The sequence below is a fragment of the Doryrhamphus excisus genome, chromosome 13, assembly GCF_030265055.1.
Source record: "Doryrhamphus excisus isolate RoL2022-K1 chromosome 13, RoL_Dexc_1.0, whole genome shotgun sequence".
NCBI classification, from domain to species: domain Eukaryota; kingdom Metazoa; phylum Chordata; class Actinopteri; order Syngnathiformes; family Syngnathidae; genus Doryrhamphus; species Doryrhamphus excisus.
This window is the reverse complement of record NC_080478.1, coordinates 1947708-1972079: the sequence shown is the minus strand read 5'-3', so window position 1 is coordinate 1972079 and position 24372 is coordinate 1947708. Positions and strand designations below refer to the sequence as shown.

Below are 24372 nucleotides of genomic sequence, written 5' to 3'. Positions count from 1 at the left end.
AAAAACCTATCCACCGTCGACTTGTGCTTTTTCATTATTTCAACTTCAAAAAATCAGAAAAAAACAAATTCATTCTACTTGTCTTTTTAAATAAAGATTAAAATACATATCATACATAATAATAATAAGTCAAAGTAAAAAGAAATATTTCAATAAATCAAATATGCATTTACAAAAGTCTGAAATGTAAAAAAAAGCAGCAAATAAACAACAATAAATAAAAAAAACAATTTTTACAAAAGATTATCTTCCATTTATAAATGTTTCTTTATTATCATTTTACTTATTCCTTATTATGATTTTTTTTCACTTTAAAAATATTCCTTTACTACTATTTTTTATGTCTTTTCTACCATTTTTTCCCATCAATTCATACACTTTTCTTATATTTATATTTAGAAATGTGTCTTTCTTTCAATTTTTCTAATAATTTGCCAATCTATATTATCTATGATGAATGGATGTTTTTTTATTATTATTGATTTTTTCAATAATTTTGTGTTAGGGTAAAAAAAAAAAAAAAAAAAAAAGCAAGGTTTTGTCTCCTGTCCTCAGCAGGACTTTTCTTAACGAGCGGCAGCACAAAGACGACCTGGACGGATTCTACCCGGCAGCAAGAGACCAGCCGCACAAAGACAAGACACAGGTACAAAAATAATTATCATAAAATAAATCAAACGCTTTTATTTGATCGTCATGACGACGGGGAGGAACAAAGAAAGAAGTCGAAATGATGTTGGAAAAAAATGATTTATAACTCGATGCTGTCAAATAATATATATTTTTTTTCGATTACATCAATTATATCCATTACGGTATTTTTAACAACAAAAATAATTTGTATTACATCAACACAAATTCACTAACACGACTTAATACGTTTTAAACACGTCAATATTAATATTATAATGACAAATTAGTTTTTATTCTCATTTTTAAACATTAACAATAATAATGATTGTAAAACGATCATACTAATAAAAGTCTAATTCGAATATTTTTTTTATAGTTTTAAATTTACTCATCGACAGTAAAATCATTTTAAAAATGCTAATGCTCATTTTAAAAATATTTTCCAACCAAAATATTGCATTTTTGTGTATAATGAAACTAGTAAACGTTCTTGTTATGCTAAAATAATCATGTTTTTAATAAATGTGTAATACTATTTATAGTGCTAGTATGTATGATTTATTTATAATGTTGATTATGATTTTGGAGAAATAAAAAAAAAAATCAAATAAATAGTTGATGATGCCCGATAAACGTCAACACATTCACGTCAAGCTGCGTGTACTTTCCTTTATTTCACTTGGATGCAAATCATTTTTTCAGCTCAAGGCTTTGTCTTTTTTTTTTTTGGTGCCATAATGAACCGATCGTCATGCGTGCTGTTTATTTCATTTATTAATTCATGCATATTTCATATATTCCACGGCCTCCGAATCTTTAAAATCATCTCCTTTTATTTCACCGTGTTTGTTTGTGTTTGTTGTTGTTGTCGTCTCTTTCTTAAATGTGTGTGTGTGTGTGTGTGTTCATGTGGCCTGCCGTGTCCCAACAAGCACCGCGGTAGGTGTTACACACGCGCGCACACACACACGCGCGTACACGAGCGACGCAGATACAGCAGTGGCTTCTCATAGGGCGCCATCTAGTGGCAACAGAAGTAATTGTCATCATTTTCTGTTTTTTTATCCTTGGATATTTTCTGTAGATTGAAAATAAATTGTTGGTCGTCGTGTACAATGTGAAAGGAAGTGGAAATGCGTGTCATGGTCATGTGACAAAGTCTTTTATTGACCCGAGCATTCCGCCATTTGCAATTACACACGTACACACACACACAATTAAAATGTGTCCTATTCTACTTTATTCAGCTTTGTGGTTAATCGAACTGAAGTACTATTTGTGACTTATAGGTTACTTTTAATATAGTAAAAAATATATATATTTTCGAGTGGTAGTCATATGACAGTCACGTGACTATAAAACGAGCTAAAGCGGCTTCCCCGGAAATAGCAGTCTATCAGGTAAGCTAGCTCATTTCGAAAGCTCACTTTTTTCCATCAAAGATACGTTTTAAGTCCCTTTAATCATTGTAAGGTTCTTAAAAGGGTGTCATAGAGTACAATTCATCCCGTTTTTGTTGTATGTTTTCAATCAATTCATAGAAAACAAGCGAGGTAAATATCAGGCTTGTGGCCTTGAAATTCCTATATGGAAAGCCTGACGTGATATTGACGTAAAAGTGTCAAGACGCTTATAAAATGTTGCTGTTTAAATGATTTTCAATGAATATATGTTATTTATTTCATTCAAAGTCCATTTGCGCTACACAAAAAGTGTTAAATAAATACATTTAGCATGAACAATGTTACATACAGTATGTCATGTTTGACATTAATTCTCAATAAACATGACCATATGTTATTGTTTTATATATATTTGACTTTAAGCCGATTGTTTGGTTAATTTTTGTTCTTACTGGCAGTTCTACAAATTCAATTAGAAATGCTAACATGTGTTTTTTTTATTTTTATGGCACACATCTAGCTTGATTTAATATTAGCATAGCGTTAGCATTAGCATTAGCTGTCTTATACGTGAACTGACTTCTGAAAGGCTCAGAGAGAAACACCCAGACCGTCAGCATCAACTTGTTGAGACCAAAAGAAAGATTGAGCATAATTTGGCTTTTATTTGGTAAGCAGCAAAGCACACTGATACACAAGCTGCTAACCGTCATAAAATCGAAATGAGAATAAAGTCTACATTCGTAAAATAAAGTTGTAAGAAAAGATTGAGCATAATTTGGCTTTTATTTGGTAAGCAGCAAAGCACACTGATACACAAGCTGCTAACCGTCATAAAATTGAAATGAGAATAAAGTCTACATTCGTAAAATAAAGTTGTAAGAAAAAAAACACTATCGCGTGGCTTTTTATCAATAAATCTCCATCAGGCGCTCGATGTCGAGTTTGGCCGCTCACAGATCGCTGACTCGCTCGCTCAGCGTCTCGAGCTCTTCCTCCCGCTCCCCGTAAAGCTCCGCCCCCTGGCCGTCAACGTGGTAGGCGGGGTAGACCAGACCGCCGAGTTGAGCGTGGTGATGCCAACGTAGGTCGTCGCTCTCGTGTGTCACATAGCGCTCGTTGACGCGGCCTTCCAGGCTCCGCAGGTCCAACCACATCTGGTAGTCCTGTGTGTGCGTGTGCGTTGGGAGGGGACAAAGATGGCAGCGAGGTCAGGCGAGGTCACGTGAAGGTTGCGGTCACCGCGTCTCACCTGCAGCCACGGGTGGCTGAGCGTCTTATCCACGCTGTAACGCTTCCTCATCTTGACCTGCAGCAGGTTGTTGATCAGGTCTATGGCTGCAGACACAGGAAGAGGCCGTCAGAGGCGGGGGCTTGAGGGTTGGCCCCCCCGGTGTGCGGGGCCAGCAGAGACTAATGAGCAAAGCTAACATGATGTTAACATTTCTTCAGGGGTCAGCGGGCTGAACAGCTCTGAGAACGCGGGGCCCCTCGTGCCTGGGGGGGGCCTCCATCGCTTGGCATTATGCGCATGAATGCACGCCGGCTTCAATGGACCCTCGGCCCGCCTCCTATGACCACGCCCACATTTTTGTCCTCTTCAGTCCTCCGCCTGGGACACTGTCTGAACCATGACGTCCACCTGGGATGGAAGTCTGTCTCAGTGGGACATCGCATGTCCCCCGCAATCATAAAGACACGTTATTAAAACACTCTAAATATTCGGTCCTAAATGTGTCAAAAACGTCTCTGTTGCCGTGGATACAGCGTCCCGAGAAGACAAGAATTCGACTTTTACCTGCCTCACATTCTTTCTCTGACTCATGTTGTCGTCGTCTAAATGCTGGTGAGTCACAGACTAACTTCCTGCCGCCCCCTCAGGAGGGCAACCATGAAGACACGCTAGAACACGGTTTCTCAACTCGTGGGACTGAAAACGGATCGTTGGTTTTTGCCGGGGGGAAATGATCTTGCGCTTTTATTCTGAAGTTTTTTTTAATGCAGCGGGGTGTTGTTTATTTATAAACCGTAAGAAGGCACATCAGTACTGTACTGCATGAAATTGCCAATGCTAATCGCTAGTGGGTATAAGGGATTTTCAATGCAAATTAGCATCAAGCTAGTGCATTTGTTGAAACTAGGGATGCTCCAGTCCGATTCCGATCATCCATGAGTAAGATGGAACGATACCAATCACTAGGATTACTTGTACATTTTTCAATCATTTATAATTAGTCGACATTAGTCGATTCCAAAGGCCACTGGCCAATAGGTCATGTTCATTAACAACAACACATTATTATGACGACAATAGACACTTGAAAAAGTTAGTACGTATGCGATGGATGTGTCCACTTCCCCGTGGGACAAAAACAGCCTCCAAACTAACTGCATGCAAGATGTTACTTGTAAAAAGTCACATTTAGTGTCTGAAAACGAGACGCTAGTCAGATAATTCCAGCTAGCTAGCTAGTTAGTACGTATCCGATGGATGTATCCGCTTCCCCGTGGGACAAAAACAAGCTCCAAACTAACTGCATGCAAGATGTTACTTGTAAAAAGTCACATTTAGAGTCTGAAAACGAGACGCTAGTCAGATCATTCTAGCTAGCTAGCTAGTTAGTACGTATCCGATGGATGTATCCACTTCCCCGTGGGACAAAAACAAGCTCCAAACTAACTGCATGCAAGATGTTACTTGTAAAAAGTCACATTTAGAGTCTGAAAACGAGACGCTAGTCAGATCATTCTAGCTAGCTAGCTAGTTAGTACGTATCCGATGGATGTAGCCACTTCCCCGTGGGACAAAAAGAAGCTCCAAACTAACTGCATGCAAGATGTTACTTGTAAAAAGTCACATTTAGAGTCTGAAAACGAGACGCTAGTCAGATAATTCTAGCTAGCTAGCTAGTTAGTACGTATCCGATGGATATATCCACTTCCTCGTGGGACAAAAACAAGCTCCAAACTAACTGCATGCAAGATGTTACTTGTAAAAAGTCACATTTGGAGTCTGAAAACGAGACGCTAGTCAGATCATTCTAGCTAGCTAGCTAGCTAGCTAGTTACTACGTATCCGATGGATGTATCCACTTCCCCGTGGGACAAAAACAAGCTCCAAACTAACTGCATGTAAGATGTCACTTGTAAAGAGTCACATTTGGTGTCTGAAAACCAGACGCTAGTCAGATAATTCTAGCTAGCTAGCTAGTTAGCCACGACCGTTTACAGCTAGGCAAAGTCAAACACCAATAGGTTTGCCAGGGGATTTATGTAGCCTGTTGCTAGCAGTTGTTTTTTTGTGATTGAAATGGAACTCAACTGCAACTTGATCGAGAACCTGTTATCTGCCGAGCTAGCACTGCGCTAGAACATTTGGAAGAAACACGAGGTGAACTTGAGCGGAAACTTCTCAGCAGGAAGGAGCTGCTCCAAGCTGGAAGCTGTTTAACCTTCGACGCCAGTTAGCTTGGAAGCTAACGCCAGGCGGAGGTTAGGATGTGAAAGTCGCTCATTAAAGTCAGCAGGAGATGAAAGTGGAACTTTCCCTGGAAGTCTTTGACATTTGTGTCACTTTAATTGGACAAAATGCCACTTAGTCCAAATGTCAAACACGCGACAGGAAGTCCAATCAAAGTAACTGCAGGTTTGCATCCCGACTTGAGATTCGTGACCGTGAAGCAAACAAGAAAATGGACAAGCTCTGTCAAAATCTCGAAATGTTTTGATGAGCATCAAAGCAACATGGCTGGCTTGTCAACGCACCTTCCTGGGAGACCTTCTTCCAGGGGTGCGGCGGGTACATGAAAGCAGCGTTCTGGATCTGATCGTTGATGTCTTCATCTTCGTTAAACGGGAACGTCCCGCTGAGGCTGCAGCGCAAGAACCAAAACATGTGACCAAGGCGGTTGCCGTCATAAACATCACGTCCACGTGTCGCCCACCTGACGTAGATGATGACGCCCACTGACCACATGTCCAGGGAGCGGTTGTAGCCTTTGTTCCTGAGGACCTCGGGGGCCAGGTACGCTGGCGTGCCAACCACAGACCGACGGAAAGACTTCTCACCGATGATCCGCGCAAATCCGAAATCACAGAGCTTCACCTTCAAGCCGCAAACAAGAAGACCATGACGCATCTTTTCTTCGGTAGCCATGTTGAATGGGTCACCTCACCTGTGGAAGTGGATCCGCAGATGCCAGGAGGACGTTTTCGGGTTTGAGGTCACAGTGGACGATGTTCTTGAAGTGGAGGTGACGCAGAGCCACCAGGATCTGACGACCAGACACATGCTAGTCAACACCTTAGCTAGCTGAGAGTTAGCTTGTCTGACAAGGAAGTGTCAACGTGGTTTTGGTCAGAGTCACCTGAGTCACTAAGAACTTGGTAATCCGTTCGGGTAGTCGACCTTTCTCGCTAGACAGTATCATCTCCAGCATGTCTCCGTGGAGCTTCTCCATGACGACAAAGACTCTCTCGGGCGTCTCGAACATACAGTCCAGGTTGACCACGCCTGGGTGGTGAAGGTTCTGGAAAGATGAGGATTCGTTTCTGTTAACTCGTTCACTTACTCGCCTCTGCTATCAATAGCTACGTTAAAATCGGAAACCAGGTACATTTTTTTTGAGTCTACCGCTGACTTTTTACTTCCATAACTTTTAAGAAGTTTAAAATCCAACCTCAGCAGCAACAATCGATAAATCAATCACAAAACAGAAATTCTACTTCCTTTCTTTCCTTCCTCGATGGTGCGGTCGTTGCTATGGCGGCGCCAACAGGCCGAGCAGCACCATGACATGCCAGGAAGTGACACCCCCACAGTGTTGTCATGCTAATGAAGGCGCTCACGACAGGAAGTCTCGCTCAGCGCATGTTTGTGTGTGTGTCTTCATGCTTTTCACCTTAATAACTTTATTATGTTTTTTGGTCATAGGCGCTGCCCACACAGGTGAAGAAGAATGTACCTGCAAAATGGCCACCTCGTTACGCAGCTGACTTTCTTGTTTCGTGGGAAAACGAAGTTTGTCAATGATCTTGATGGCCACGTCGCGGCTGGACTTCCTGTGCTTGCCTGTCAACACACACCACGAGCGTCCATGTTGAAATGTAAGTAGTTGGTCAGTAAATTATTGGTCAATCAGATGATCAGATGAAGTTGTTGCTTTACCACCGTAGACGATCCCAAACTGTCCTGACCCCAGGACCTCGTCTGGGAAGATCTGATACACTGAATTGATGTCCTGAAACACACAAACATTTGATGAATTGATTGAGTGGTCATTTATTTACATTATTTACATATATTTATATGTTATATGAACAGTAAAATACAACAATTTGTTACGCGCAGTATTGTATGATAACCACGATAAATAATAACTTCAAATCATATTTAACATATGTAAACTGGCGGCCTTTTGAAGCTTTTTGTGTACACAAACTCATTGAGTGACTGGGTGTGTATTTTGTGTGCATGTTGTGTGTGTGTTGGTCTGTGGTGACAGACAACGCCTGCAATATACCATTTTAGTTGGTGCAGCAGCTTCTGTGCAGTTAAGTGACAAAAATATGATAGTAGTAGTATGCTGCACATTGGTCAAGTGGTTAGCATGCAGGCCTCACAGCTAGGAGACCCGAGTTCAATTCCACCCTAGGCCATCTCTGTGTGGAGTTTGCCATGTTCTCCCCGTGCATGCGTGGGTTTTCTGCGGGTACTCCGGTTTCCTCCATGTGAGTGTGAATGGTTGTTTGTCTATATGTGCCCTGTGATTGGCTGGCCACCAGTCCAGGGTGTACACCCTCTCACCCGATGACAGCTGGGATAGGCTCCAGCACCCCCGCGACCCTCGTAGTGGTATAGCCTGCTCTGCTTAATTACTATACGTCACCTTGACGATGATTAGGCTGAGTGAATAATCCCAATATGATGACAAGGCCTCACAGGTCATATGAGTTATGATTGGCGTTGTGAAGGTTATCACAGTTTGAAGGATATTTTGCGGAGATGTACAGTATATGTATATGTGTGTGTGTGTGTGTGTGTGTGTGCATGCTCACCACGTTCTCTTGGATGTGACGGTTGGACACTGAAAAGCTGACAGAGACTTCCTCTGAGGAGACAAACGCCAACGAGACAAAGTCATCAGCTAGAAGATGTTCTTAGATGAGATCACAGCATATCATAGCAACTATTGCCCCATAGCGGCTGTGAGCAGAATAGTGATGATCAGTGTAATTTGATTGGATGCTGAGTAAATGCTGTAATCTACTAATCTTGGCAGCAAATATGTGTTTGTCCCGTTTCTGAACCAGATGCCTTCTTTGCTACTGGATGATACTGAATGTTAGCATTATGCTAATAGTTTGATTTCCTTTGTTACTATCAGGAACATGACACGTTTACATTTCTACAACTAAACATATCCATAAGGGAGTATGAAGTAGTGATGGGTCGTTGGTATACGGGTTGTTGTTGCCTATTATGTTGCTACCACTGTCACATACATTTAGCATACTGGCTTGTTTGTGTTGACGGTCACAGAGAAATGATTAATTAATGATTTAGTATCTTATTTATGTCGGCATGTTCAGTTTTCAGTCAATTCTTTGAAAAGCAACTCAACTGGAATATTTATTGAGAACCTGTTATCTGTCTGCTGGTCTAGCAATGTCTGAAAGTCCCCAAGTGCCCTCTGCCCCCCCCCCCCCCCCCCCCTCACGACACCTCGACCCAGCACCGCTTTATCTGAGAAACACTGAACTAACCCAATGCAGGAATTACAGAAGGAGACAACTAAGCAAATACAGAAGGGGAGAACTAACCAAATACAGAAGGAGATAACTAACCCAATACAGAAGGAGATAACTAACCAAGTACAGAAGGAGATAACTAACCAAATACAGAAGGAGATAACTAACCAAATACAGAAGGAGATAACTAACCTAGTACAGAAGGAGATAACTAACCAAATACAGAAGGAGATAACTAACCAAATACAGAAGGAGATAACTAACCAAATACAGAAGGAGATAACTAACCAAATACAGAAGGAGATAACTAACCAAATACAGAAGGAGATAACTAACCAAATACAGAAGGAGATAACTAACCAAATACAGAAGGAGATAACTAACCAAGTACAGAAGGAGATAACTAACCAAGTACAGAAGGAGATAACTAACCAAATACAGAAGGAGATAACTAACCAAATACAGAAGGAGATAACTAACCAAATACAGAAGGAGATAACTAACCAAGTACAGAAGGAGATAACTAACCAAATACAGAAGGAGATAACTAACCAAATACAGAAGGAGATAACTAACCCAATACAGAAGGAGATAACTAACCAAATACAGAAGGAGATAACTAACCAAATACAGAAGGAGATAACTAACCAAATACAGAAGGAGATAACTAACCAAATACAGAAGGAGATAACTAACCAAATACAGAAGGAGATAACTAACCAAATACAGAAGGAGATAACTAACCAAGTACAGAAGGAGATAACTAACCAAGTACAGAAGGAGATAACTAACCAAGTACAGAAGGAGATAACTAACCAAATACAGAAGGAGATAACTAACCCAATACAGAAGGAGATAACTAACCAAATACAGAAGGAGATAACTAACCCAATGCAGGAATTCCAGAAGGAGATAACCAACCAAATACAGAAGGAGATAACTAACCAAACACAGGAATTACAGAAGGAGGCAACTAACCAAATACAGAAGGAGATAACTAACCAAGTACAGAAGGAGATAACTAACCAAACACAGGAATTACAGAAGGAGGCAACTAACCAAATACAGAAGGAGATAACTAACCAAGTACAGAAGGAGATAACTAACCCAATGCAGAAGGAGATAACCAACCAAAGACAGAAGGAGATAACTAACCAAATACAGAAGGAGATAACTAACCAAACACAGGAATTACAGAAGGAGGCAACTACCAAATACAGAAGGAGATAACTAACCCAATGCAGGAATTCCAGAAGGAGATAACTAACCAAATACAGGAATTACAGAAGGAGGCAACTAACCAAATACAGAAGGAGATAACTAACCAAATACAGAAGGAGATAACTAACCAAATACAGAAGGAGATAACTAACCCAATGCAGGAATTCCAGAAGGAGATAACTAACCCAATGCAGAAGGAGATAACTAACCCAATGCAGGAATTCCAGAAGGAGCTAACTAATCAAATAGATGAATTCCAAAAGAAACGTGTGAAATAAAGGACTTATAGAAGACAACAACCCCCAACTGTACTCTGTTAGACTTTCAAGAAAGATCATGAAGCAAAGGAACAAACCAAAGAGCAAAGGAGGTGTAGAATGTTTGAGAGGAACAAAGCACATGCATGGACCATGTGATTGGGACCGGGGTCTACATTCCACGTAGCTCTGATGCCAGGACAGATGATAACAGAAGAGGAGAACAGGATGGGATGGATGGAGCTCCAACAGAATCATGACTTGATGCAATAAAAGGGGGTGGGTGTTACTGGGGACATGCATTTCCTAGGGAATCAAACCTGTGCCATGTGTGGGAAAGGCGGCAGCGTGTACAGTTAGACCACCAGGACTAATGATGATGATGATGATGATGATGATGTTTCTATCAGTGAAGTCTCCAGCACTGCCACACAAAAACAAGTTGAGATGTTGGCCATGTTTATTTTCATCATCTGAGACCAAGCGGAGAGCTCCTGGCATCGACGTGAGTCATGATCACGTTGACGTCAATAAATGTCAAAATAGCTCCGAAGGCACCGCGTGGGAGTGGACGCCCCCGAGAGGACTCGATGTGAACACCTGAGCAGGTCATTTCCTGCCTGTTGAAGAACTTACATGTTCACAAATCTCACATCCGAGCGCCACTTGTGTCTACTCACTGTGTCCATCGCCATGACAACCGTGGGAGATCCCCGTGGAGACGGCAGGCATGAGAGCGTGCTTGATGGCCATCTCCCACATCCGAGACACATCCTGACCCGTGCCGCTTACCTGGAAGCGAGCACGTTCCCGACGTCAGGTCGTACACTCATTGGACATTTCATGAGATCAACAATGTTCTACCTTTACAAAGATAATACTCCGAGCTACTAGTGTAGCTAAAGTATTGACAATAAGCAATGCTAGCTTGTTTCTGTCATCACCAGCATGTTGTTGCCCGCCACAGAGTCGCCGCCAAGCTGCAGGTTCTCGCCAACGTAGTAGACCAACGAGATGGTCGCGATCTCAAAGCAATGAGGGTTGGCCCCGTCAGGAAGCAGCGAGAACACCTGAGCTGGTTCTAGAGACAAAATCTCTGCCAACGGGATCTCCTGCACAGAACAAAGTAGACACCTTCTAGAAGGTTTGACATTGAACGGACTTGTTTTTTAGTTGGTCTCTGGAGGACTGAAGTTCCACACTAAAACACATTACCTTATAATATTTACTTCCTGTGTCGTTCTGGTACAACGTGATGCATTTACTGTCCAGGCGCCAATAATGTCTCTTCCTCTGAAGCGAAACATTGAGAAGAATTCATAAAGAATCAAATGCTAAGCCAAACGCTACAAGCGAAGCCACGTGCTAGTTTTGAGTACCAGCGTGTCCTTGCTGGTGTAGTGGACCATCCAGCCCTCCTTGATCACGCTGCTGTTCTTCCTCTTGGTGTGTTTGACCGACTGGACCACTCGCATCAGGGGGATGTTGTTACTGGTCGACGGGCTGCGGGGAAGTTGGGAAAACCAGAAGGTCAAGTAGAAGATAGTGCTGGAAAGAACAGTGGTTGACTTCGGGGCTCTGTCCCAGGAACTGCTAATCTTCTCTTCGGAATGGAATATTCCTAACGAAAAACTCCTTGCAAGGCTGCGTTTTCTTAGGTTTGGATCGGCACACCAGTTAATACTGGTCTACGGACTTTTATTGGCTCTTTTAATGGACTACGGGCCCGGCGGTCAAAATTTTGCATGCAATCATAGTAGATCACCTGCACCCGGATCAGTTCCTTGAACTCTGTTCTGTGAAGTTCTGAGTACCTGATGGCCCGGTTGGACTCATCCAGATCAGGGTCATGCAAGTCTCCAAGGTCGCCCGGTCCCGCCTCCAGCAGGAGGCTTCCTTCAGACATCAGCGCTTCGTCCATGTCATCCAGGAGGCCGCCGCCTCGGTCGTGGTCGTCAAGGCAACCCTCCGCCATGCCTGCGTCGGACTCCACCCCGGGGCTCAGCAGCTCTGCAGTCCAAAGACACGGCTCTGTCTCTATTTGGGACCGCTACGATTAGGAAACTGCCGGGTTTCAACCGCGTGACCTCAAGGCGCTTAGCATCAATTCCGGTTCAGTAATTCCAGACGTTCGGTACCAGTTTGTGCAATAATTTGGATCTAAAAGCGAATAACGGAATATATGGTTGTCTCCAGTTGTGTGAGTGTACATGATGTGATGCATGAGGACGTAAAATAGTCCAAAACAAGAAACACAGTGAACGCTTATCTGCATAAATACAGTTTGATTGACGGATGCAGGCATGTGTCCACTACGCGATCACTTCACAAATACCAATATCCCAATTTTGCAGATTTTTCCATGTAGTTTCCTTGCAATACTTTGAATAATTGGGTGCTTATGCATTAGGAAATAACAATCTATAGTTTTCTTTTATGACACGATTATTAAGTGGTTAATTGGGCACTCCAAATTGTCCATAGGTATGAATGTGAGTGTGAATGGTTGTTTGTCTATATGTGCCCTGGGATTGGGTGGACCCCACCTCTTGCCCAAAGACAGCTGGGATAGGCTCCAGCAACCCCCGCTACCCTTGTGAGGATAGAAAATGGTAGAAAATGGATGAATAAACTGGAGTCGTGTCCATTCAACGAGAGTGCAAGGGCTAGCAAACGTGAAAGATGGCTTCCCTACATTTGTTGGTTATTTCCTGAACTTTTTCCCCCATTATCTTAGTAATAGCGATTTCCAAAATACATATTTTAATCATTTCCACATGCGAGAATGGCACATATATGCTGCATTTTTATATATCATTTGTAGTTATTGTTTGTAGCTTGGTTGCACGGCGGTCGAGTGGTTAGCGCGCAGACCTCACAGCTAGGAGACCTGAGTTCAATCCCACCCTCGGCCATCTCTGTGTGGAGTTTGCATGTTCTCCCCGTGCATGCGTGGGTTTTCTCCGGGTACTCCGGTTTCCTCCCACATTCCAAAAAACATGCTAGGTTAATTGGCTAATTCCAAATTGTCCATAGGTATGAATGTGAGTGTGAATGGTTGTTTGTCTATATGTGATTGGCTGGCCACCAGTCCAGGGTGGACCCCGCCTTTCGCCCCAAGAAGACGGCTGGGATAGGCTCCAGCAAACCCTGCTACCCTTGTGAAATGGTAGAAAATGGATGAATAAACTGGAGTCGTGTCCATTCGACGAGAGCGAAAGGGCTAGCAAACGTGAAAGATGGCTTCCCTACATTTGTTGGCTGTTTCCTTGTATGCGGTGGGGTCGACAACAACTGGATGTGACATCACGTGAAACCCAACTACGGTGTTCGTACTTGCCTCCATTTTCGCCCAGACAGTTGTTTGGCACTTTGGCAGCACAACGCTTATGGCAGTTAAATTTACAATCTGACAAGAAGAAGAAGAAAAACAAGAGTTGATTACTTCATATGCAGAGTGGGGACATGTTGTGTAGACACGCATGACGTGGCGTGGGGACATGTGTGGTACGTTGTGGAGACACATGTAAGACGTGAGGACGTGCTTTGGAGACATGAAGGACATTCCGTGAGGACGCCTCACCTTTGCACTGCAAGCCCTGCCTGAAGAGACCTTTGAGCAGCTTCTTGCAGTGCTGGCAGACTGTGGGTCGGGTGTAGGAGTGGATGAGGAAGGTGTGAGGGACCTTCACCTTGGACAGCAGCAGCTTGTCCAGCTCGATGGGTCGGCCCACGTACGACTGCGAGCTGGAGCGCCGCTCCCGGCCTGGGAAGTATTCCAAGTGGTTCTTCTGTTGTAAAGAGAGGCGGAGTCAGGGGTGATGATGTCATGATGGCGCAGCAGTTGGAAGACTTGGGATTTTAGGTCTTTACCTCCATGTTGGGACTGACGGGGGACTGCAGGGTGAAAGAAGAAGTAAAGATTGTTTAAGTGTGCCAAATGCTTTGAAAACATGTTAATGGTTTGCTTTATTTGGAACATATTTAACAGGGTTACATTCAAGAACGTCACATGTTTACATTTACTCAATTCAAGAGCTTATTTAATCGTAGAGGTGATTCCACTTAAGCACTCTTTTCCTGGTTGTCTATTCCTACGTCTTCCACCACTTATCCCAGGCCTTTTGAGAGACATAGTCTCCCCAACGTTGCCTGGGTCTTCCCCAAGGCCTCCTACCAGTTGGACTTGCCCTGAAAACCTCCTCAAGGAGGCGTCTGGCAGGCATCCTTAAGGCTCTAAGTTAGAGCCCATCCTCCCTATAGAGAAAACCACTCGTACCCTCGATCTCAACAAGACCCCAAGGTACTTAAGGTCCTCCACTTGGGGCAGGATCTCATCCCCGACCCGGAGATGGCACTCCATACTTTTCTTTTACTTTTGTAGCGTTAATTTCCAACGCGATTGTGTGACGCCAATGATGTACGCACCAGTAAAGCCTCGTCGCTGTAGTGGGGGGGCGAGGGCTCAGCAGAAAGGGGGCGGGCAACGTTGACCAGCCCGCCTGTCAGCGAGATGTTGGACGGCCGTCGCCTCCTCACGCCGCTGCAGTTGTTTGGGATTTTAAAGGCACAACGCTTGTGGTAGTTCAGCCCACACCCTGCAGAGAGCGCCATATCAGTCTGATGCCTCACGGGACACCAAGAAGAAAAACACACCTTCACATTTGAGGCCCTGCCGCACCAGCCCCCACAGCATTTCGCCACAGTGGTCACAGAAAGTGGGTGCCCGGTACGAGTGCACGAAGAGACAATGAGGGCGGATCTGGAAGTCCTCCACCGTGGTCGAAGCTGCAGGCGGGGAAGCCAGTTAGGATCCTGTTGATTACTGCTGGATCTCACATGGAATACCGTGGCTCACCCGTGGGGGTTACATTCCGGGAGTACAATTGTTGCGCCCATAAAAATGGCTATTTTTAACACGCAGATCGCTCCCCGCCCTCCAAACCCTCGGTACTTGATTCACTGTACTTGTAAGTATAGTGTGTACACTGTCTACTTCTACTTCCTGTTCCAAATCCATTCCTGTCCTTCACTACTTCACTATCTTCAGTTGACTACCTTCCATCACTACGGCTTGCTTCCCAGCCGCCATTATTTCCGCTACATGCGTTAGCATAGCGGATGGGCCAGAGTTTGTTTTAACCGGATCAAAAATGACAAGTGTGAACGCACCGTGAGGGAGAGATGATGCTGTTGCTTTTTGTTCATTAGTCGCTCCCCTTCTGCTACGTGAACGCCGTTATGCAGTCAAAACACCGAGGGCCCGATCCACTAAGACCCCAAATAACGAGAAAACTAAAATATTGCACATATTAGTGACCGTGTTGCAAAACCGTTCATTTCAGTGAACCGGATCGTTGCGGTTCATTCAGTAAAAAGATCCGTTCATTCATTCATTCATTCATTTTCTACCGCTTATCCTCACGAGGGTCGCAGGGGTGCTGGAGCCTATCCCAGCTGTCTTGGGGCGAGAGGCGGGGTACACCCTGGACTGGTGGCCAGCCAATCACAGGGCACATATAGACAAACAACCATTCACACTCACATTCATACCTATGGACAATTTGGAGTGGCTAATTAACCTAGCATGTTTTTGGAATGTGGGAGGAAACCGGAGTACCCGGAGAAAACCCACGCATGCACGGGGAGAACATGCAAACTCCACACAGAGATGGCCGAGGGTGGAATTGAACCCTGGTCTCCGAGCTGTGAGGTCTGCGCGCTAACCACTCGACCGCCGTACCGCCGAGATCCTTTCATTTCGATCATTTCAGTCGATTGGTTGTTAGTCTGTGATCCCGGTCAGCCGTGGCGAGTCAGTCCGTTCACTCATGTTCACGTTCGTTCCGACTCAACTGTCAGTCACTCTATAACCCCACCCACCCACAGAGAGAGGCGCTACGATAGGATAGGACAGGCAAACTTGCAGATAGTCCCGCCCTGGAAAAGGAACGGTGAACTGACTCTCCAGCCGATCAAAAAAAAAAGCATTTGCAACTGAACGGACCGAACGGGTATTTTCATTCGTTCTTTTGACTCATTCATAGTAGAGTAGAGTGTGATCTACTAATGATTGTATTTTGTCCTGTTCGTGGATCAATTTACGCACACAAAGTTTGGACACGTTTATACACGGAAACCTTTGGTAGGTCAGGTCCCAAGTGTAAGTACTTAAGTGCACCAATTCAGACACAGCAGATGAATGAGCAATAATACCATCCAACAAGCTAATAGCTGTGTAGCGTTCGTGTTCAAAGGTCAACATCCTCCTGGTCACTAATGTCTGTTTTTTCGGTTGTATTTTTGTGTCGGCGCACTAAAACATCATTGACACACGCCGTCGTTGATCAAGCTGTTAGCGACCACGCACACTCGCTTCCTGAAAACACAGCAACTGGCGCTAACGAGCTTTGAGAGAGTGTTTGCTAAATGTTGCGCACAAGAGGCTCTTAGCGGACCAAGATGGCCATCAGGCTTGGCAAGGAACACGGCGTCCGCACGCAAACCGCAGAAAGCAGCTCTGATTACATTCTGCGGCAGGAAATGATCTCCATTTATTCAAATTATTGTTTATATCTTTTGTTTGGAGGGCCGGCATGCGTGTGAACAAGTTCACACACTGTTATTATACGCCAGCGTGCACGTTCGTGTGTGTGTGTGTGTGTGTGTGTGTGTGTGTGTGTAGGTAGGAGTGTTTGTAGCAGCAAAGCCGACGTGAGACAGCTACGCCATTTATAATCACAACACGGACATGCAATTAGTGGGACTAATTAAGACACGAACGTCCAATCAGCTGACACTTCCATTGAAGGAGCATTCAGTCGTCACGACACTCGAGGATGTAGCGCACGCATGCGGAGTACATTCAAGGTTCAAAGGTCACACTTAGCTGCTACGCTAATGACGTTATGGGTGCAGATGTATCGGTGTGATGACAGAGAGACAGGAAGCGACAGACTGTTAGCGTAGCGCCGTGCTAACACCTGAGCCCACTCCAGCTGAACAGGAAGTCGGTCGCTCGTGTGCACACGAACCTTCGCTAACCTTCAATTTTGAGCTTGTACTTATCATAGTGTAAAACTAATTGATTATTAATTAGATGCATTATTAGATACTATACCAACATAACACAAAGCTAAGATGGTTTAAGGCAGGGGTCTCAAACACGCGGTCCGTGGGCCAAATGGCCCGCAGGACACTAGTTTGAGGCCCCCGCCTTGATATGAAAGTTTAATGTTAGTTTGATATGGATGCTGTATGGTATCATGTACCCAGAAAAAAATATTACGTTTGATTCATGTTCATGTTAAAGGTTAAATAACTGTTAATAGTTATCCTCCCTATCCGTGTGGAAGTGGTAAGTTTTTGGCTATTTAAGTTGAAAGGAAATAACTTGAAGGCTACCGTTTAGGTCGCTAGTTCTCTAGTTTGCGAGTTAGCATGTGTTTAATCTGAAAAAAAACATTTGTCTACCGACCAACTATATGTGGTTTCTTAGGTTTTTATTATTTGCCGTTTTATTATTATTATATTTATTTATTACTGATTGATTGATTTTCTTTATTCTTGATTTGTTTATTTATTTTTCATCTTATTTTGTGCAGAAAAATAAAAATGAAGATATTTGAGAACAGCGGAATGTTTTATCAGAGCTTTTATTGTAGAAAATCGGAACCAAAGCACTGAAAATGTTTGTATATTTTTCTGTTTTTAATAAATGCGTTTTTTGGAAAACCTGATGTGGCCCAGCCTTGCCCAGACCCTAGCTCCAGTGGCCCCCAGGTAAATTGAGTTTGAGACCCCTGTTTTAAGGGGTTCTAAGTAGACATTAAACCAAAATAGCCGATCAAAAAATTAGGACCACAGCCTTCAAAAGCCAAAATTGTGGCAAAAATGCTAAATATGCTTCAATTAATTAGCACGTTGGCCCCTCCTACCTGACAAGATGGCCTCCACCAGGTCTCCTTCTTGGATCTGCGAAGCCGAGCGCAGCAGCTGCAGCATGTTCTCCGAGCTGGAGTCATGGCGGAACAGCAGGATCTTCTCGTACATCCCATAAAATCCACACTCGGGAAGCTGGCGGGAAAACAGACAGGAAGCATCAAAGCTTTGAGACCTTCAGGAATGAATCGTGTTTCTAAATACTTAGGAGGAGGTCATGTAAAGGTCATTCGATATTTGTTTCTCAATCAGTGCACTTGCGTGTTTACACTCGGGGCTTGAAAGGTTGCTAAAGTTTGGCGTGTATAAAAACGTGCTAAAACGTAATAGCATGTGTAAAACTGATCTGCTGACAGGGTGTAACGAGGATTGAGATCATATTAGCAAACTAGCACTCAGTATTGCAGTATTGCATGTTTTTCCTGAGTAGATGTAAAGATGGTCATTTTGAACACACAATTTAAGAAAAATGTTGTTGTACATCGTTAGATTCTTACAGTGTAGCACAAAATATTTTGCTATGAACAATTCTTGGCGTTTGCTTCAACATGCTAACACGCTATTTAAATGCATTTGAGCTATAAAATGTCTCGCTACTCACCACTAATGAATGACAACGTAAGATACTTCAGCCCGTATATACAGCAACTTTCACAATATGGTGCATTCAAGGACTGCTGAGTAGAGCGGGAAACGTAAAACTGACCACTCTCGTTTGAATAAACTTTATTGTCTTTGTCATCAGCAAAGACGGGGACACTTTGTCCCGCATTAGACCTTCACCTCTTCACTTCCTTTCTCAACATCCTCATCATGCACGTCGCCATGGCACCTGTGTTTTGTTGTCATGGCAGCAAGCGCTCAAGGCTGCTTCCTCCGTGTCCCTCTCTGTTCGACACACACTCATATACACACATATATACACACACGCGCCTGCAACAGCCCTCAAACTTCTTGTGTGTTTGGTCATCTTTGGTTTGATTGATTGATTGATTGATTGATTGATTGATTGGTGTATTACTTCGTATCCACTTGTTGTGTTGCATGAATGTTGACTCATCGGTTGAGTTACTAACACCTCACATCTTGTTCAACGTTTCGCTAACACCGAGTTACAGCTCAGTTCCCACAGCTCCAGCATCCAATGCTGATCAGGACCTGCACGCACACACACACACACACACACACACACACACACACACACGCAGCCTAGTGTGTATAAAAGCCATAATGGCAGGAGGACACTTCACAGCGCAATCATCATCAGTTGCCGAGCAACAAGCGAAATAACCTCTACTGACAGAAACAGCTTTATTATAACTGTCAGCTGTGTGTGTGTGTGTGTGTGTGTGTGTGTGTGTGTGTGTGTGTGTGTGTGTGTGTGTGTGAGAGACAGCATGAAGGTGTGAAAGCAAGCACACTAATGCTTTTGTACCTCAGAAACATTTCTTTTTTTTCTCTCTCTTTGATGTTTTCCAACTATTTAAAGTCTCAAAAGGACAAAATGTTCACATGACGGACAGGAAGATCACCAGACGATCATAGCACTGACTGGTCTTTACTGCTGTGGGATGTCTTTGACAACATCATCGTCCTGTCACTCAAACAAAGTAACCTCGACTTTGGATTACTTTTACCTGAGGACTGCTCACACACACACACACACACACACACACGTGCATTAACGCTAATCAGTTGATTTTGGAGCTGTGTGAATGTGTTAAGTGTCACATGTTGTCACGCAGGTGTTGAGGTCACCTGCTGCTCTTCTTATGAACTTCAGCGACGTGCACACGCTTCTGCGTATCTATGTGTGTGTGTGTGTTATCAAGTGCCGTTAGCATCCTCGCTAACTGGCTAACAGTTCAGGTGCAAATGTTCACTGTGGGAAATGAGGTGATTTTCACCTGAAGTGAGACAATTAGTCAACTAATGGACACATCATGCACTCTACATGTGTGTGTGTGTGTGTGTGGCGTGTATTGTCCTATAATAGTATTAGTATACTGCTCAATAGTATTATTAGTGGTGAAAAAGTAACGTAAACGTTACTACTGTCACAGTTTGAGGTTTTATTCTGTTATATTCTTGTACCTAGCAGTGATTCGTATGAGGCTAAAATTCTAACGATGCTAAATGTACACATCTATTGTGCGATGTAGCATTCATTCGCGCTCAGCTAACTCATTTGCTGACATGCCAGATGTGCGAGTCATGAACGAGTTGTTCGATACATGTCAGTTTTTGACTGAATTGAACTGAACTCACGGGTACTCTCCTCCGCAAAGTCGTTCAGTTACTCATCCCTGCTACCGCACGTATTTAGTTGCAAATTAATTTTAAAACCGTGATTAATCTGATTAAATATTTTAATCACCAGACAGCCCTAGTATGTTTTAGCCCGGTGGAAAAAGCAACACATCTGGTCTTTGCCTCAAATGAACTCTATTTTTCCTTTTCTGCCCCGGCTGCAAGACGGGTACTCGGCGAAGACTCCAGTTTCACTGACTCGCAGGTACTTGGAGAAGACGCGCGTTTCACTGACTCGCGGGTACTTGGAGAAGACTCCAGTTTCACTGACTCACAGAAGAAGACTCAAGTTTCACTGACTCACTGGTACTTGGAGAAGACTCCAGTTTCACTGACTCAGAAGAAAACTCAAGTTTCACTGACTCGTGGGTACCTGGAGAAGACTCGTTTCACTGACTCGCAGATACTTTGGAGAAGACTCCAGTTTCACTGACTCAGAAGAAAACTCAAGTTTCACTGACTCACAGGTACTTTGGAGAAGACTCCAGTTTCACTGACTGACAGGAGAATCCTCGAGTTTCACTGACTCACGGGTACTTGGAGAAGACTCCAGTTTTACTGACTCACAGGTACTTGGAGAAGACTCAGGTTTTGCTGACTCATGGGTACTTGGAGAAGACTCGAGTTTCATTGACTCACAGGAGAAGACTCGAGTATCACTGACTGACAGGTACTTAAGACTCAAATGTTACTGACTCGCAGGTTCTTGGAGAGGACTCCAGTTTTACTGACTCACAGGTACTTGGAGAAGACTCAGGTTTTACTGACTCACAGGTACTTGGAGAAGACTGAGGTTTTACTGACTCACAGGTACTTGGAGAAGACTCAGGTTTCACTGACTCACAGGAGAAGACTCAAGTTTCACTGACTAACAGGTACTTGGAGAAGACTCCAGTTTCACCGACTCACAGGATAAGACTCAAGTTTCACTGACTCACGGGTACTTTGAGAAGACTCGAGTTTCACTGACTCACAGGTTCTTGGAGAAGGCTCCAGTTTCACCGACTCACAGGTACTTTTAAGAAGACTTGAGTTTCACTGACTCGCGGGTACTTGGAGAAGACTCGAGTTTCATTGATTCACGGGTACTTGGAGAATACTCGATGTTCATGAACTCACCCGTGCTGGACAGACTCCACCCGATCTTGCTGTGCTGCTCGTGCGTTACTAGTGTACCGTGTTGCCAGATGTACGATGAGGATTAAGTATGACAATTGATACAGTTTTTACGATTCTGATTCCATTCCAGTGGGTTCTTCAGAGTCTAGAGTCCCCAGAAAAACCCCCAGGGTGTCCAGTAAAATGATTCTCCTAAAAGTTCCAGTGTTTTGAAGGACAGGAAGCTAATGCTAGTGAGATGACTGTCTTCATGCCACTTGCATGCATGCTAGCTAAGCTAATTCATTAGCCCTCTTGATTGATTGATTGATTGATTGATTGACAGAAAAGCATCCTCTGAGAGACTGTCCCCAATTTATGAATAGAATTTAATTGCCCCAACATTTGAATATTTGTTGTTATTTGTGTCTGCCGAGGAAACAAAGGCTAGCTACTCTTGCTTCTTCCAACAGGAAGTCCACTAGTGAGTCAGCGCAAACACACGCACACGCACACGCACACGCAACGATGGTCGAATGAAGTTCAGGCGCGTTACCAAGACAACACACTTTGATCCTGAACTTTCACCCCATCCACGCGCGGCATCCATGTTGTCACGTCACAGCTCGTGCGCTAGTAGTGAAATAAGTTGTTACCTTCTGGTCCACGATGTTACACGCCGCTTCCCGAACCTGAGCCAGGCTCAGCTCCGCCGAGTCCAGCAAAACCGGTTCGCGGCTCAATCCGATCTGGATATGGAACGAGATCACGCCCCCCCCTGCCGGCGCACCGGGACCGGGGCAGCTGCCCCCCCCTGAGAACGACGGGAGCGGGCTGGGCGCGCGGATGAGCGGAGGGGCGCTCATGGGAGCCGCGGGGAAAGATCCGGCCGGCAGCCGAGAAAGCGGAGCGAGGAGGAGGAGGGAGGAGGGAGCCGCCGGCGAGCGTGCAGGAGTCTCGGACGCGCGCACAACTTCCCTCCAAAAAGTAGACGAGGTACCACCGGAAACCGTACTGAGCGGTACCGTACGGTCCGGTGGACCCTGTGTGTGTGTGTGTGTGTGTGTGTGTGAGAACAGGAAGGGGGGGGTGCTCCCTTAGGAGATTCATCAGGTGATGTGCGTATGACGTCACGTGTCTGACGTTTCATGGAATGAAGTGGGCGGGGCCTACTTCCTCATTTTTGGTTGGGCGTGTCCAGGTAGTCTAATGTTTTATCACGGCCCCTCCTACTGCGTCCCACGTTGTCAGCAAACTTTGTCTGAAAACACAAGTTTAGCACTTGAACGCATCTCACACCCCTCCCCTAACAGGAATAGAACCCTTGTGGGGGGTGGGGGTGGGGGGGGGGGGGGATCTGTCACTGTGTGTGTGTGTGTGTGTGAGACGCTCAGCGCATCACTGAAAAGAGAGAGGCGTTACTCTGATGTGAAAATATACCCCCAAATAAACGTACACAACTACAGGAAGTAGTTTATGCGAGGTGACAGTGCCCCCCCCCCCAACAAGAACGTCAACTTCCTGGTTCTTCATCACTATGTCGCCATGCCAACCCAGCACGGTGACATCACACTGTCATGTTTTCACAGGCCAGTGTTGCACTCATTGTGTGTGTGTGTACCGCCAAAATAAAAGCACGTGTTTAAACATCAACACACGAGCGCCGTGATGAGGAAAACATGTTTGCGACATGTGTGCGTGTGGGTACCAATCACAGCACGGACCATTTCACATGCTAACAAAGCCCGCCGGGATGCTAGCACGTCGACTGTTGCAACTGGTGTGATTGATAACGACTTTGACCTCACACGCGCGTTTGACTCCGTCGAGTCAATTAGCGAACGCGCTACGAAGTGCTACAGCTAACCACAACAGCTTGTACTTATCGGTAAGTTTGCTGTCGTCTTCGGCGTACGGCGTCGACATCAGCGCACGTACCCCGTTTAATGAGGTTACTATGATATGCTGTGATGTTTGATGTCCTCGTTTCTCCTATTCAGAGGCATTTCTCTTTATCTTCTAGTTGGAAGTGAATCATTACACTGTTGACTCATCTCAGCGCCCCCCCCCCGCCACCCCCCCACCTCGCTGCCTGTGTGTGTGTGTTTAATAGCAGCAGCTGTGTCTGGTCCACGTCTGCTGCTAGCTAGCTAATTGGTGCTGGAGGCTCAGCTCGTTAAGTCGCCTCTCTGTGCTTCACAAACAACCTCACACCTTTGTTCCTAGTGTGTGTCTGTGTGTGTGTGTGTGTGTGTGTGTGTGTGTGTGCGTGTGTGTACGCTTGTGGTTTCAAATTGTCCACATAAACTGTCCACTTCCTCATTGATCTTCTAGAGGATGCTAACCTGGCTAACACGCATTAGCCCAAGCAGTAAACATGCTAATCAGCACTTATATAGCCGCCGCAGTAAACATGCTAATCAATGCGTAGCTTTAGCCAAAGGCAGTAAAGATGCTAATCAACACTTAGCATTAGCTAACGATATCCAACGTTTCATCGTCGTCATCACGACAGATGAAGCTCATAATGTGATGGTTAGAATCCGGCGCGGGTCAAAGGTCGAGATGCACACAAGATGGACGCTAAAAATATAGCGCTATGCTAACGTCGCCTCGCTTTGTCTGTGCGTTCTTTCTTTCTTTCTTGTGTTTTCCGCCATGTTGTCACGTGACCTCACACTCGAAAAGCATCTCATCTGCTCGAGTGCGTGTGGGCTGATTACACCCCCCACTACCCACCCACCCCCCCCCTCCTCAAT

General features: G+C 44.5%; 1 protein-coding gene and 1 long non-coding RNA gene across 4 annotated transcripts in view; one reads left to right on the top strand and one right to left on the bottom strand.

The window, feature by feature from the left end:
- Positions 1-24372, top strand: part of LOC131139962 (uncharacterized) — a 59784-nt gene that overhangs the window by 23241 nt on the left and 12171 nt on the right. For 2 of the 3 annotated variants that reach the window (XR_009132323.1, XR_009132324.1), the window contains exons 5-6: positions 556-646; positions 6970-7142. This is a non-coding gene — a long non-coding RNA (uncharacterized LOC131139962). Of the gene's footprint in view, positions 1-555; positions 647-6969; positions 7143-18223; positions 19359-24372 lie in introns of those variants that run through there. The other variant, XR_009132325.1, reaches the window with a different exon arrangement.
- Positions 2549-22682, bottom strand: LOC131139958 (serine/threonine-protein kinase D1-like). Its single transcript, XM_058089933.1, has 21 exons — positions 22270-22682; positions 18202-18340; positions 14921-15052; positions 14693-14862; positions 14138-14161; positions 13848-14055; positions 13605-13673; positions 12079-12274; positions 11644-11767; positions 11480-11557; positions 11209-11376; positions 10945-11056; positions 8094-8146; positions 7204-7276; positions 7001-7107; positions 6404-6565; positions 6212-6310; positions 5981-6141; positions 5802-5908; positions 3289-3374; positions 2549-3202 (listed from the first exon to the last, which is right to left on the bottom strand). Exons 1-21 carry the CDS (start codon positions 22477-22479, stop codon positions 2990-2992), a joined length of 2691 nt encoding a protein of 896 aa, XP_057945916.1. The 5' UTR covers positions 22480-22682; the 3' UTR covers positions 2549-2989.

Bases quoted from the DNA above. Each gene is read 5' to 3' on its own strand.
- LOC131139958 (XM_058089933.1), bottom strand. From the start codon at position 22,479: ATGAGCGCCCCTCCGCTCATCCGCGCGCCCAGCCCGCTCCCGTCGTTC. The intron at 7,277-8,093 runs GTGAGCATGCAC...TGTGTGTTTCAG, and splicing joins GTCACATCCAAGAGAACGTG to GACATCAATTCAGTGTATCA. The intron at 6,142-6,211 runs GTGAGGTGACCC...TGCGGCTTGAAG, and splicing joins CTGCGGATCCACTTCCACAG to GTGAAGCTCTGTGATTTCGG.